General features: G+C 36.7%; 2 protein-coding genes across 3 annotated transcripts; both read right to left on the bottom strand.

Annotated features, from left to right (window-relative positions):
* Positions 1-672: 672 nt before the first annotated feature.
* Positions 673-5229, bottom strand: LOC109006916 (two-pore potassium channel 3-like). Its single transcript, XM_018986357.2, has 2 exons — positions 3681-5229; positions 673-1355 (listed from the first exon to the last, which is right to left on the bottom strand). Exons 1-2 carry the CDS (start codon positions 4817-4819, stop codon positions 1208-1210), a joined length of 1287 nt encoding a protein of 428 aa, XP_018841902.1. The 5' UTR covers positions 4820-5229; the 3' UTR covers positions 673-1207.
* A 2209-nt stretch (positions 5230-7438) lies between these two features.
* LOC109017204 (DNA-binding protein DDB_G0278111-like) lies at positions 7439-15750 on the bottom strand. Of its 2 annotated transcripts, none has more exons than XM_018999515.2 (8): positions 15315-15750; positions 13815-13880; positions 12453-12518; positions 12298-12347; positions 12106-12170; positions 8023-8114; positions 7809-7880; positions 7439-7723 (listed from the first exon to the last, which is right to left on the bottom strand). In XM_018999515.2, the coding sequence occupies exons 2-8, from the start codon at positions 13830-13832 to the stop codon at positions 7685-7687; spliced, it is 402 nt and encodes a 133-aa protein (XP_018855060.1). In that variant the 5' UTR covers positions 13833-13880; positions 15315-15750; the 3' UTR covers positions 7439-7684. The 2 variants fall into 2 exon arrangements, with proteins under 2 accessions (XP_018855060.1, XP_018855059.1); XM_018999514.2 differs by having other exon boundaries at positions 15351-15750.

Raw genomic sequence — 15750 nt, 5'->3', positions numbered from 1 at the left:
TCCGCAGGCCAAAATTTGATTCGAAAGAGCAAGCAAGAGAAAATAAGCGTTGAGATAATATATACAATTTCATCCTAATCTCATCGATCTACTAAAAAGGGGGCCCTATTGAACACCTGAAGAGATTTTTAGGCAGAATTGGCTAAAAATCCATTTTACCTACAAGATTGAGCTGCCAAAATATATTTGAATCCATTTTTTGGGCCAGAAGAGAAGATTTATGCAGTCCATGGAAAGAAAAATAAAAGAAAAAAGAAAAATGTTAAATATACTTAAAAAAAATTTATAAAAAATTTACTTCTCCACGTATCAATTATTCATACGTCGAAAATTATAAAATTTAAAATTTAAATTTAAAAAAAAAACTAATAAAATGAATATTGTAAATAAACGTGTAAGTAAAACTGTAATTATACGTAGTACTATTCAATAAAAAAAAATATTATGAAGCCAAATGCTCTCAGATGGGCGGTTGAATAGGGAGAGAAATCCTTTTTTTTTTTTTTTTCTCCTTCATATTGAATGGAACCCAATCAGGCCGAGAGATGGAGATAGATTTTAAATGCTGCATAATCCCAACAAAACTATCTTTCTTTGAAGCAAATTACAAACATTTGCAATGTAAACCCCCTCTTCCCTACCTACCAAAAATAAAGAACCAGTGATCATAAACTTTCATAATTATTGAGTTTAGATTCTTATCCCCAGTTTTTACAAAAGAATAAATCCAAACCCATTTGTACAGAAGCAAATATATATAGCTTCAATCAGCAAAATTGTTCTGCATACTTCAACCCCTGTTGATCTATAACGTATACCATGATGGGTATGAGCAAGTTGGAAGAGGCAGTAACTTTCACCATCAAACCGGTTTTCGCACAAGTGAACAATAGAACCATGGGAACTAGGATGTGTTTTTAGATGCACTTGTATCCATCATGCTTCATCCACTGTTATTCTTGTTGAATAAATTCAAACCAATACCCAAAAATCCCACTAAGAGAAAAATTAAAATGCTTATCAATTTGAAGGGTTGAAGTTTTCAACAGACATGGAAGAGGAACAACTGATAAGACTGTGAATCTCATCCATCATCTGTACGCAACTTGAATAGAAACTGGCCCCTCGTTCAACTCAACTCTATAACTGGTAGTATTTTCTCCCGTCTTTCTGTGGTGCTATAAGAAGAACCTAGAGTACTTTAGTATCAATGATGACTCCCCATGAGATCAGCAAGAGTTATCTTTCCACAGTTTCCTGTGTCAAGCCGATCAAATTTGTTGCAGATCTGCATAATGTCTTTCTCTGATACCTTTCCCATCTCCTTGAGCTTGTATATGACATATTCTGATTTACTGCACATAAAAAACCAGCATAAATACTCAACAAAGACTCATCCTAACAGCTTGGGTTGACTTCAACACAAGAAAAATGAAAAAAAAAACATGAATAACTGATGAGAACAATAAAGAATGAAAATTGATGGTGACATCAGAGATCTGAAAAAGTAGGAAGTATGAACAAATAAAGGGACTATATAGCTAGTATCTTCAAGAAAAAGATTCAATCAGATTGAAGATGATACATCTGGGAGCTTTTTCACTGTTGCCTTACAAAAAGACCTCTGTTTCCAAGCCAGAATAGGTGTCGCAGATGAAAATTAAGCAGCCTCATACATGGAAAGTGAGGAATTTCATCCTTTATTATGGGCAAGATGCCACATTAAAACCACCTTCCTTTTAATATAAACCAACAACAAAATAATTAACCAAGTTATTCATCAACACAGAAAAAAGTTGCATGAAACTATCAAAACACTGCGGGAGAGATCCTAAGGACCTAAACACAGACAAAATGAACAATCATTGCATTCATAATCACCATCTAATCTTGGACTTTTGGCCACTTTTTTTTCGTAAGTAATAGATTTCATTAAAAGGCTCAAAAGGCATATACTAGGTATAGAGGATTGTATAAGAGAAGAAACCCCTATGTAAAAGTAGAGAAAGAAGAAAATCATGAAGTTTATGCCCATTAAAAACTTTTAGCCATGTTTACTTGGTAGTCAAGGGTAATTTTATAACCTCAAATTTGATTGAAGTGGGCAGTAACAGAACAATGCGAGATTGGTTTGTCAGTCTAATTATTGAAATGAGGAAGTCCAATACCTACTAGAGTCAGGAAGCATACCTAATTATCCAAGTACCCTCCAATGATCACTTAGGTTTGATTACCGAGATTAAAATTGTTTTGGACACTTTAAGGCAATGGTTATTTAGCTACTCTTTTTCTCCCTCTTCTTTCTTTCATCCTCGTCCCTGTGTTTCTGCACTTTTATTGCCCAGTCTAATTATTGAAATGAGGAAGTCCAATACCTACTAGAGTCAGGAAGCATACCTAATTATCCAAGTACCCTCCAATGATCATTTAGGTTTGATTACCGAGATTAAAATTGTTTTGGATACTTCAAGGCAATGGTTATTTAGCTACTCTTTTTCTCCCTCTTCTTTCTTTCATCCTCGTCCCTGTGTTTCTGCACTTTTATTGCCCATTTAAACCAGGACCAAGACCCTATCATGACTCCTTTAACCTTGATATATCCTTACTTGATAACACAAGCCTTTCCACCATCACAGCTTAGTCCTTGACAACCCCAAACTGGAAAAAGAACCAAATTTTCTGCCTTAGCCTCAGATTGGGTTTAAGTTTTACCCTTTCCCTCCTACTTTACAGCTCAAATCATTACCCCTCTCTCACATTTTTTCCGAGCCTTAACACCCCCCCTTTCTCCCCCAAAGTTCCTTCTCAGCTTTAGCCATCTGTTCATCTGTCAAAAGTTCAAAACAAACTTTAAATAACCATTATCATTGCTGCTGTCCAGAAAACTCAACTGGTTTCTTCTTACTTTGCCTCCAAACCCCTTATATGCTAACTCTGTTCCGACTAAAATCCTTAAATTCCATTCACTTTAACAGTGCCAAACCCTAATATAATTTTCCAAATTTTGTTATCAGCAAAGCCAGTCGGTGAAATGACTTGGCATGGACTCAACAAGTGAAGAACAAGTATCCACAACAAGTGTATTCCCAGGGTAATGCTTTCATTTCTGCAAAACATTTACCAATATTATGTGAAAGTCCCACTAGCATTATATGCAAGAAACTGCCATGATTCGGAGAACTTTCATCAAGTATTGAACAAATTCACTCAATTAGAAAGGTAACGCAGAGAAAGGGGGCTCTAACCATATAAATTGCAATTACTGGAACCCCAAAAGCAAGAGAAATTAACCTAAACTTCATTTGAGACCCTAAGAGGGCCAGAACATTTCCAAACCAACCATCATTTTAGGAAAACAAAAGGAAGGTGGGACAAGAAAAGAAGATTTTCCTACCTAAGAATAAGAAAAAACGTTAAACTTCCTAAGGAATTGGGAACTGGGATAGTGTAATTCAGGAAATGTGAGTACCATGCCCGCACTGGAAAATGCTACTTGAACTATTTCTGTTTTAGAGATTTATTAAAAAATCATTTGATTGTGTCCATCTGTTACGACAGGAATGTACAGCACCAATTCATTTTGTATGTATGATGACAAGCCAATCCCAAACAAGTTAACAGAGGTACAAAAAATTAACTAGCTGCAAAAGGTTAAAAAATTAATTGAGACCAATATATACCTCACAAAGCCATTGTTGTCAATGTCAGCAGCAAGAAACTCAGAGACAGTCATATCCTGACCAAGAATCCACTTTGTCATCCTTCTATGCCGCTTATCCACTCTTGCCTCGGCCAAGTACAGAAACGCTCGAGCAACCGCGAGTGTCGATACAAGCAACCAAATGGAAGCAAAAAGACGACCCTGCAAGGACTTAAATGCCCGGTCACCATATCCAACGGTCGTGACCGACATAACCGAGAGATAAAACGAATCCAACCAACCAAGCCTCTCCACAAAATGCATTACACACACACCAATCCCAATACAAAGAACCACGACCCCTAATGCCAATGCCACCTTCATCCTAATCCTCATCCTCCCTTTCTTCACATCAACTATGTACGACCTTGGGGTATCCGTCCCACCCTTACTTTTCACGGTCCTCAACAAATAATTCTCCTGCAAATCAAGCACATAGCTCACCATCCCAGTAAGCAAAACGTCCATAAAACCAAAGCCCACCAACACAAACAGTATCGAAAACAACTTGGTTGCTGTGCTAGCCGGCGTAATATCACCATAGCCGATCGTGCACATGGTCACAATGCAAAAATACAGAGCATCCACTACCGGGTGGGTCTCATCCGCCACGAAATCGTCCTTATTGAACGAATATATAACCACTCCCAAGAACAAATACAATATAAGAAGAACAAACGCTTGGCGAACGATCGATTGGGACCCGAATTGCGGTCTAGGCGGAGAAGGGTGGCCAAAATCGTTGATAACCGCCATGGCCGGCGCTGTTTTGGAGCGGTGGAGATTGGTCTTGGTCCATGGATAATTGGGGTCAACGAGCCAACTTTTTGGGGACTGTAACAGCGATTGTGATTGAGGATCTTGCGGGGAAGCGGGTTCCATGGAGGAAGAAGAACAAGAAGAGAGTCTTGGGGAGCTAAGAGAAAGGGTTAAGGCATCGACGAAAGGGGAAGCGTCTTGCAGGGAAGAGGAAGCAGGGCCAAAGATGAGGCGGTCTTTGAGCGCAGAAGGGGTTAGAGGGAGAGAGATTTCGTCGTGCTCCGGGAGTGGTGCTAGGACCGGCGGTGGCAGAGGTTTCTTTCTCGGGCTTAGATACGGCAGCAGAGGCTCTTTCTCCATATGGGCGGATCACCAAGATTACTACTTCTGGAGCTACCGGGAAGCAAGGAACCAAAGAAGGAGGTTTCTGAACCGAAATTAAGGATTTTTCTTTGAGGTCTCTAAGGTTGGTTGTCTTTGAGAAATGGTACTTTGAGAAAAATATGTACACCCAAACAAATATACTAACGAAGGCAATGAAAGAACCGGTTTTCCGAGCGAGAAAGAGGTCAGTGCATGTCTGTTTGATCTTGAGAACGAAAAACAGTTTTTTTGTTTGATCTGTTTTGTTTTGTTTTGTTTTTGCTGAGAGCGAAGCCAAAGAAAGCGGGGAAGTCAGAAGAGGAGAGAGAGAGAGAGAGAGAGGGCCCAGAGAAAGAAAGGTGGGGACTGTATCTATTTCCGTTCCTTAAAATTCTTTCATCTCAAATATTTCTCAAGAGATAAATTATTAAATATATAATATTTATTGTTTTCTTTTAAAAAAATGGATTATTTTTGCAATTTTCGTCCGTTGGATAATAGTAGCCACAAGTTAAACTTTATTTTCTAAATGTGGATAATATTTTTTTATTATTATAATTTATAATTATTCACAAAGATTCTGTTTAGATAGTAAGATAATATAAAATAATTTAAAATAAAATATTATTAAAATATTATTATTATTTTAAAATTTTAAAATTTAAAAAATTAAATTATTTATTATATTTTATTTTAAAAAATTATAATAATGAGATAGACCTTTTATTAAACAGGGCAAAAACTATTTTTTTGAACCGAATCATTCCGTACAATACAATAAAAGAATGAGAATGTGAAGAAGATCAGATAAGGGCCACTACAATTGTCTTATACCATAATACGATCCATGTATAGCAATTGTTCACTTTGTCGTTTGCATGTATCCTAACCCAAAAAGAACATAAAAATGTTAATGTCGGAGAGTTGGACAGTGCTGAGGTTCAAGATGGATTTAGGCTCCGTTTGGATTGAAATATGAAATAATATAAATTGAGATAATTTATGAATAGTAGTAATATTTATAAATTGAAATTTATTAAGAATAATAAATAGTAATGAAATGAAATTATCTCTCAATCCAAACCGATTCCTATTAAGACTTAAAATAAAAATCAATCTAAAAATATTTGACAAATCTTTTGAAGCAGAGTTGATGAATTGAGTGGGAACTCAGTGAGTGGTGACTAATTCCAAATCTATAGAAAAAATGATTGAAGAAATGATAGGCAGAAGGTGATTTTCAATCTGCATCAGTATTAGGAAGTAGGGCCACCATATAATAATCATGATCCATGAGTAAGACGATCCATCTATTTGGGATCAACAATCATTAACTCAATTATAAAGCATAGTCTATTCCCTTGTAAATCATGAATTCAGATCCATATAGTTCTAGGAATCTGAAAAAGAGAAATATATGATTTAATCCCTTCACTATTTATTTAAGCATTTATAAAGTTTTTTTTTTTTCAAATCTCAAGTAGCTATTATAAAATAGAAAAATCTAATTGTAAACGATTATGTACACTAATATGCATATCCATCCAGTATGATTAGTCAAAAAATAAATTTTATTAAAAATAATAATAATTTAAATTTAAAATATAAAAATAATAATTTTAATACGTAGATTAGTACGCAAACTTAATTGAAACTCTTATAAAATCTACTTTATCTGTACCTATCTTTAAACTCAAGTAGCTTTAAAAGGGAGCGCCTAAGAGCCGGATGCAGTAACTATAGAATATTTACACCACCCAATTAATGCGTGACATGTATGGATTTTAGTAAAAGTAAAATAGAATTGGTTGTAGGGAACAAATCGACTTCCATCCCCCATAGTAAAATCTGTCTCTCATCTCTCCTCATCTGTGAATCTCTCTTTCGCCTCTCTCTCTCTCCCCTTCCTCTTCCTCTAAATCCGAAGTCTTGTTCTCGCCCCACCCACTCTCTCTCTTCTCCGATCTGATTCTCAGCCTCGATTCTCGCCTCCCCTCTGCTTGAATCTTTTACAAGCTTCCAAAATATTGCTCCTGTGACCAAATGCACTAACCCTGACAAACCCTTCGCCAACAGGTCCGAAACCACTGCCGAGGGTGGTAACAACACAAGTTTTCTCCAGAATCTCACTGAATACATCCCATGAACTTCGGCCGAAGAAGTGGACCCACACATACGGTGCATTCCTCCCTCCATACGCATTAAAACCAAGCGAATTAAATGTCTCCACTATTATGTCAGTATTTTCTTTGTAGAAACCGATCATCTCATGCATTGCCTGCAAATAGTATAAAATTAACAGATGAAAGGCAAGTTAGACCACCAATTTGGGCAATAGGGACCAAGAAACAGAATTCGTAGCCTGTTGAGAAGAGGGAAATCGACGAGTTCACGAAGGAGAGAAGACTAGATCTATCGAGCTCACGAGATGAGAGAAAGAGACTGGATCTGTCGAGTTCACAAGATGAGAGAGAGCGATTGAAGCCTTCTTGAGGATGATAGCCGGAAACAAGGGAAAATATCTTCTCAACTCACATTCTCTCTCGGTAAATTACGTGAATCTCTTACGTGTCCGTTTTCTATTGAATGGTGTAAATGATAACTTTACACCAAATCAGCTTTTCTCCAGTAAAAACTCCAAAAGGTCCAAATCCATAAAGCATTACACACCCAAAAGATACTAATAATATTGAAACCAGAAGTCTGAAAACTTCGAATCGTCAACATAACATTACATTGCACTAAGCAAAATACGATTCTGCACTTTGTTAACAAGCAACCAACAAAGGATTGCATCGTTACCGAACCACACTCGAAAGCATCATGTTATTTACTTTAACACACTCAGTTCCAGATAAAGAGCTAATCATCGTCTTCAAGAACGCTCCGACGCCTCTGGATCTGGAAAATGTTGAAATATAAGATAACATATTGGATTATGCAGTAAAATTTGAAGGACCTTCAATAGATAATGATGTGTTCTTACTGTCACTCTGGTTTGTTTAGATGTTTGGGTGTTGATTTGCTCCAGCAATGATATGAGCCTTTCTTCAGAAACCTTAACATAAAAATGTAAAGCATATGATGGTCAGAGTCGTCAGACTGTTCTTTTATAATTGATATTTAGATAGATATACCACCACAGACGGTGAAGTAGAATGCAAGATATCGCACTGAAATGCAAGGTTGATTCCGTGTACCTTCTCAACTATCTGACCCCTTTGCGCAGCATTTAGTATAACGTCTTCAACACCTCTTGCTTTCTCAGGCTTTACCAAAGCTATTCGAGCAACTGCACATACAGCTTAGCATCATAAGTTACATACTGCTGATTTGCAAAGAGATATCTACAGTCATTAAAAGCTTTTAATAGCCTTTTTGATAATAAGCAATACCTTTCAGTAGGTGTTTGGCCAGCAAATACTAGGAAAATTACCATACGAAGACACTTGGACTACAAGGGAGTGGTGGAGGTTCTTCCCAACGTAATCATAAGTAAAACATTAACCATTTATACAAAAGCCCATTTGCAACACTAATTTATAACTTACATCTGGTGCGAAGTACATGCACATCTGTCATGTATCATTCATGTAGCAGGTAGTCTTCACTTCTCGATGTTTAAAAAATAGTTAATCTGAAACTTGGTTTTGAAAGTGTTAATAAAAATCAACATCCTATCCTAGAATTTTAGTCCTTGGATCAAAGAGCATCTTCTCCCGATGCTTGAATATAAAGCAAGGGATAAGGCCGTAAATTCAAAACCATAAGGACAATGATTAATACTTACCTTTTTCTAATGTGTAATATTTCCTTTTCTCCTTGAGGGAAAAAGAAAAAGAAAAAGAAAAAATTATTTTAGAAACAGATCCACCAAAAACTCATGGCATACCCCTTATTCCGGTTCTACTCAATCATTTTCCATCATAAAGGTGAAGCCTAGTTCGGTTAAGAAAGCATGCGGCCAAGGAAACCCCTTCCAGTTACAGAAGATTCTCAGGCAATCAATTTTTCAAGCTATCAAGTGTTAGTCCAGGTAGCTCTCTCGTTTTCCTTTTTTTTTTTTTATTGGCACCCGTTGTACGAGAACAAAGTCTCGACTAATCCCGAGGATGCACATGCCCTCAGGTAATCAAGAGGAAGTTCCTCCCAATCCGATGGCTCCTTGAAATTGTTTGCACCCAAAAGAATTCAAACTTTAGACCTAGAGGGAGCATACCACCAAGACCAATGCCTTTACCACTTGAGTCAACCCCTAGGGGTTAACTCTCTATTTTTATGGGCAATATTATTTTCTCTTGATTCATTCACAGTAATAACCCAGAGCCAACCTCATGCTCTATTCTATCTGAAACCAAACCGTAGAGATAAGTAGGTTGAAATAATTTCCTTGTGGCTCGATCAACACCTTTTCAATGCAACAATTCTAACTCAATACTTTCTATATCAGTAACCTCAACAATCATTCTATCAGAAAGTTAGAATTGACGGAAAATAGGTTCAAAATGAAGTTTAGATTTAGAAATTCTTAGTTTAACAAAAGCAAGCAAGTGTAATAAATGACATCCCCTTGAAAAAGAATCCTTTACAACTGGACAAACAAACACAGGAGAAAGATGAAATAATCAACCAGTTTGGGGTTGCATAGTTCTATAATTAGTTGTTTGGTCTTGAGTGACGAATCGATTTATCTTATCCTTGCTTTATGTTAGTTAAGATTCCACAACCTTTTTAATGAATGGAATAAAAACATATGGGGGTTCAATCCATCAGCATCATGCAGCACTAGACAACTAGAATCTAACCAAGTATCGGACCCTTTGGGTCCAATGTAACTATTAGAATGATAAGACTTGCCATGTACAAGTTTACAATTGTGGGAGTTTTCATTAGTGTCTTAGCTGAAGCTTCTATATTCCTGTCTAGTTAAAGTTTTCACTTGGCTAAGCAAGAGTTTCCAATGTAGGGGCAACCAAACAAGTTTTATTTATATTTTTTTTGGCTCTTGCTTCTGCAGGAGCAAGTCTAGTAGTGGTAAGCAAAAATTCTTATGAGAATTTTTAAGCAACAACCGAATAGGTTTAATATGAGAAATTCATTTTGAGTTTTCTGTGTTTTAATGGTAAGACTGCATAAAAATTCTTATCAAAGACTCATTGAAGAGACTAATAAAATTCTTAACAATTCAAACTATTTCTTCCTTATTTTATTTCATTTTGAGTCTTTCAATTGAGTTCTATGTTTTAATGGTAAGACTCACATAAAAAATAAAAATTCTTCTATGAAAGACTCATTGAAGACACTTATAAAATTCTTAACAATTCTAACTCTTTCTTCCTTATTTTATTTCATGCACCACGAATTAGAGCTCTTGGCCACAACAAACCGATAAAGACTGGAGGAAAGTTTAAGTTACATCTAGACTTATGCACCGAATCATACTAGAACTAATCTTGGAAATGCCTCCCACTTCAAATCTAGTATGATTAGAACATTTCTCCAAACTTCTCCTTACATGCTTCCATAATCCCACCCCATATGATCCTTGGACCTCATTAGAACACCACCCACCCCACCAACATGATAGTGTCAATTATTGCTCTCCTCAATGCCATGCCTCTGCCATATATCACCAAAGTCATTTCCCCAAGATTGTATGATTGGCTAGCAGTGTCCCTCTCGCCGTGCCACTTTAAGCAGGCATGAAAAATACAGTAGGAATTTGAGTGGGGAAGACTGCAATACCCCGAATTCAGTCTAGAATGGTGGTGAATAGGATTTGACTAGGGGTGGCAAATCGTTTTAACGGATTGTGTTTGTGTCGTGTCAAGTCGTGTATATTATACGATATGGGTCAATCCGAATATGACCAGGGTCAGATTTCCAAACCCTAACACGACCCATTAAAATAACGGGTTGACACAGCACAACCCGTTTCAACCCATTTATGTAAATGGGTTCAATTGACACAAACAATCCATTTAACCTGATTAACATAATTTTACATAAAAGTTAAAGTCACAATATCTCTAAAAAATATAAAACTAACTACATAAGTCTAAAATTACAATTCAAGCCCAATTAGCAGCCGTGTGGCGGATGATTCCTTTGTGCCTAATGTGGTGTTTATGGTTGGAAAGGAATGACAGATGTTTTAATAACAAGGAGCGTGCAATGGGGGAAATCTGGAACTTTGTATTCTCTATTTTCCAGTGGTTTTCTGCTATTGTATTGAGGGGAGGAAATGTTCATGAGTTCTTATCTTCTTTCTAGTCTATTAGAATGTAATTAGGTGCCTCTCTTAGTATATTTCCTGTGTACTTGGGCACTGCCTAATTTCATTCACATCAATAAAAATTATTACTTATCAAAAAAAAAAAATTACAATTCAAACAATAAAAACACCAAAATTACAATCCAAATGAAGTGTGGGAGGCGGTCGCAATTCTTGAGAACTGAGTCAACTAAGAACTGCAAGAGTTAGGAAATACAAAATAGGATTAGGGTATTTTTGTTTTTAGGTTAAGAATGATATAATTGTAATTTTGAGTAAATTTAATGGGTCACTAATGGGTTAAGCGGGTTGACCCTTCAATGAATCGTGTCTTAATAGGTCAACCCATTTTGACCTAAACCCGTAATTTTGTATCGTGTTCTTGTTGGGTTAACAGATCTTGTCACATTGGGGGTGAAGCACTTGGCTTTAATGATGTTTCAAGGCCTTCAAAATGTAATGTTTTTTAATTGGCATATAGTGTCCAAGAACATCATCCCGACTAATCTCAAGGGTGTACAGGCCCTCAGCAAGAAGTTTCCCGCAAGTGCACATTGGGTAATTCAAGAAAAAAATACCCCAGTCCGATGACTCCTAGAGATTGTTTGCACCTTAGGAGATTTAAACCTTAGACCTGGGGGGAGCATACTCCCAAACCCAAGGTCTTTAACACTTGAGCCAACCCCTAGGGGTTTCAAAGTGTAATATTGACTAATTCCTTTGGAATGTAAGTCCATATGGGAGTTTTGACTTTCCTTGGGTCACTAGGAATGATATGGTAACAAAGAATACAACATCAACTTACATACCTTACCCACACAAAATAGAACACAAACATAAAAATAAAACAACAACAAAACAAGCTTCCTTTAGATAAGCAATGCCCAAGAGTAAATTATGCTGGTAAAAGAAAGCACTAACAAATGTATGAAGATATGACCATTTATTTGAAGACAACAAATGTGTCTTGATAAATGGCTTCAACTACTAATTTTGAATTTGAACTTACGTCTTTCTCGTGCTTCAGCTGACAAAATCTGACTAAGCATCATTTGCCTCCGTTCTTCTGCCTCCCTAAATTAATTTCTCATTAAGATAAATATTACTTGCAGAATGTTTGTTTAAAAGTAACAGTAAAAAACCTACAACTGACACAGCATTCGAGGCATAACGCAGTTCACAACTAAATTAGAAAGAAAACCTCTTGGCATCTTCCTGAGCGTTCTGCTGTTCAGAATTTTGTTGATTTCCCTAAATATCAATAAAAGTGGTAAGAATCAACATCGAAGCACAGGAATCAAGTTGCAATTCCATTATGTGAACGAAATTGTCTGAATTCAAGAGGTGATTGCTTACCACTCCATGTTGAGCCATAAGCTCCTGCATTCTTCTGCGTCTAATTGCTTCTAACTCAGGATCAGCCTTTTAAAAAAAAAAAAAGTGATTTAGAAATCCAAGTAAATATTCCAGGAATTAAAAACAACAATTAATGGCACAAGTGAAGACGTTCAAATTCATATGACCATACCCAAAGGCATCATATTCTAGAAAACCAATATTTTTTTTTATTGGCACAGGGTTGTCTAAGAACAGCATCCCAACTAATCCCGGGAGTGCACAGGCCCTCGGCAAGGAGTTTTTCGCAAGTGCATCTCGGGTAATTCAAAGGGAAAATCCCCTAGTCCGATGGCCTCTAAAGATTGTTTGCACCCAAGGAAAATTTGAACCTTAGACTTAGGGGGAGCATAGCCCCAAGCCCAAGGCCTTTACCACTTGAGCCAGCCCCTAGGGGTTCTAGGAAACCAATATATGTGATTAACAAATCATATCAGCAGAAGTGAGGTGCTAACATTTGGCATCTATGAGGTTATATTGCACAAAGAAAACTGTAACATCCCGCTATGACACCATAGTCAACTATCACAATTTGATCGAAACATATTTAATATAGATGTAGGACTGTGCGCAGCATGGTTAGTGTGAAGACGCAAACAGTGATGAAGAGAGAATATTTGCGTAAGTCCCAAAGTAATATTCCACTTCAAAATCAAAACACACGTTTCATTTCTGGCATCACACAGTGTAACTATGCAAATATGTCACCAACTACTAAACAAAAGTCTATTGCTTCAATTCGAGCGTCATGAAGTCGAAGTATGCCAGAGCAAACCCACTTTTTTATGGATAGAATGCAAGATCAAACCCATTTAAGCCTATCCCTCAATTTTGAACTAATAAGCTTAACACGGAGAGATGATGACTTTAGGTATGCATGAGCAAACCCACTTTTGTATGGATAGAATGCAAAGATCAACCCCATTTAAGCCTATCCCTCAATTTTGAACTAATAAGCTTAAACACGGAGAGATGATGACTTTAGGCTCACACACACAAATCTACCTTGGTTAAATAAGTGCGAATTGAACATGAACAGTGAATTTTCGTCCATTATTTTTTTTCCTGTTTTGCCCCTGCTTTTATCACAAAATTCCATTCTGTTCTTTTTCTGCTCTTCGTTTGCCGACTTAAGTTTTTGGTCTTTTTATATTTCTAGCCGTCTATCTGTTTTTGGTCTTTTTATACTTCTGCTGTTCAGAATTTTGTTGATTTCCCTATATATCAATAAACGTGGTAAGAATCAACATCGAAGCACAAGAATCAAGTTGCAATTCCATTATGTGAAGGAATTTGTATGAATTCAAAGAGGTGATTGCTTACCACTCCATTTTGAGCCATAAGCTACTGCCTTCTTCTGCGTCTAATTGCTTCTAACTCAGGATCAGCCTTTTAAAAAAAAAAAAAAAGTGATTTAGAAATCCAAGTAAATATTCCAGGAATTAAAAACAATAATTAATGGCTCAGGGGAAAACCTTCAAATCCATATCACCATATCCAAAGGCATCATATTCTAGGAAACCAATATATGTGATTAACAAATCATATCAGCAGAAGTGAGGTGCTAACATTTTGCATCTATTAGGTTATATTGCACAAAGAAAACTATAGCATCCCACTAGGACACCATAATCAACTATCACATTTGATCGAACAAACATATTTAATATAGATGCAGGACTGTGAGCAACATTGTTAGTGTGATGGCGCAAAGAGTGATGAAGAGAGAATATTTGGGTAAGTCTCAAAGTAATATTCCATTTGAAAAGCAAAACAACACGGAGTGTAACTATGTAAATATGTCACCAACTACAAATCAAAAGTCTATTACTTCAATTCGACCGTCACGAAGTCGAAGTATGCAAGAGCAAGCCCACTTTTTTATGAATAGCATGCAAGAGCAAACCCATTTAAGCCTATCCCTCAATTTTGAACTAATAAGCTTAACACGGACAGATGATGACTTTAGGCTGCCTATTTCTTTTTCATTCATACATACAAATATATATATCTACCTTGGTTAAATAAGTGTGAATCGAACATGAACAATGAATTTTTGTCCATTTTTTCCCTGTTTTGCCCCTGCTTTTATCACGAAATTCCGTTCTGTTCTTTTTCTGCTAAACAATTTAACTTTTTCAAATCTCAAAATAAAAATAATATTAAAAAATATATTCTAACAATATTTTATTCAATTTTTAACTTTAATCTCAACTCATCTCGTCTCGTCTCTAAAAACAAGCGAGTCCTAAGATTTTGGTCTTTTTATATTTCTAGACGTCTCTTCTGTTTTTATTTGATCTCAACTTTCCAGAGACACTTTCCTTCCTCTTCCTCGTGTTTTCATCTATTGTATTCCTCAATTTTCCACACAAACTTCTCGGTGGGCTTCCGCTTTGGCATCTCTTGGGTATGCTTTTTTTTTTTCCCTTCTCTCATACGCATATGCATGAGACCCATATGAAACCGAAACACAATCTGTTCGAATTTGTACAAGTTCAGTTAAAAAATATACCCATATACATGAAACCAAACCAAATCCGAACAGAATCTGTAAGACATGTGTACATTTAAAAAATAATAATAATCCCTTCAGAAGATTCCAGAATCAGGGGGTGGGTATGAGTAAAAAAAAATCCATACACAAACCAAACCCAAACAAAATCTCTAAGATGTTGGAATTTCTACAAGTTGAGTAGAAAAATCATACCGATGTAAACCCAAGCAAACCAAATTAAAAAACGATCAGCAAACCAAATTAAAAAACGATCGGAAATATGTGTAGATCTAAACAAGAAAATAAAAAATTCCTCGGATGATTACAGAAACAGAGAGTCGGAAGATCTCAGAGATCCTTACACCCAGACCCTATGGCTGCCGTTTTCGTCGTCTCTGATGAAACCACAACCTGTTTTGTGTGATTTTATGCAAGGTTCCGGTTGCTCTTGGTGGAAAGCTGATGGAACAGAGAGAAGGGAGGAGAGATTGGGACTGAGTAACGGCGAGAGAAAAAACGAGAGGGAGGCGGAACAGAGGATTTCTGAGATGGAGATAGGCCGATAGAGGAAGAGCGTGGCGGCTTCTGTTGGTGGAACCTCGGCGAGCCGGCGACGCGAGGAGAGAAAGAGGCAGTGTTATTCAGTAACGGAGAGAGAAAGTGAGAGAAAATGGTGAGGTAGTCCGCCCAGAAGAGGAGAGAGAGAGAAGAGAAATGAAGCTTTTAGGGTTTGGTGGTCAAACGGTGTCGTGTGGAAATTGT

The sequence above is a fragment of the Juglans regia genome, chromosome 3 (genome assembly GCF_001411555.2).
Source record: "Juglans regia cultivar Chandler chromosome 3, Walnut 2.0, whole genome shotgun sequence".
NCBI classification, from domain to species: Eukaryota; Viridiplantae; Streptophyta; class Magnoliopsida; order Fagales; family Juglandaceae; genus Juglans; species Juglans regia.
The sequence above is the reverse complement of the archived record's forward strand: the minus strand, read 5'-3'. Positions and strand labels throughout refer to the sequence as shown.

Bases quoted from the DNA above. Each gene is read 5' to 3' on its own strand.
- LOC109006916 (XM_018986357.2), bottom strand. From the start codon at position 4,819: ATGGAGAAAGAGCCTCTGCTGCCGTATCTAAGCCCGAGAAAGAAACCT. The intron at 1,356-3,680 runs GTATATATTGGT...TTTTATGTGCAG, and splicing joins GACAACAATGGCTTTGTGAG to TAAATCAGAATATGTCATAT.
- LOC109017204 (XM_018999515.2), bottom strand. The intron at 12,348-12,452 runs GTAAGCAATCAC...ATTGATATTTAG, and splicing joins TTATGGCTCAACATGGAGTG to GGAAATCAACAAAATTCTGA. The intron at 7,724-7,808 runs GTAAGAACACAT...AACATTTTCCAG, and splicing joins CTAAACAAACCAGAGTGACA to ATCCAGAGGCGTCGGAGCGT.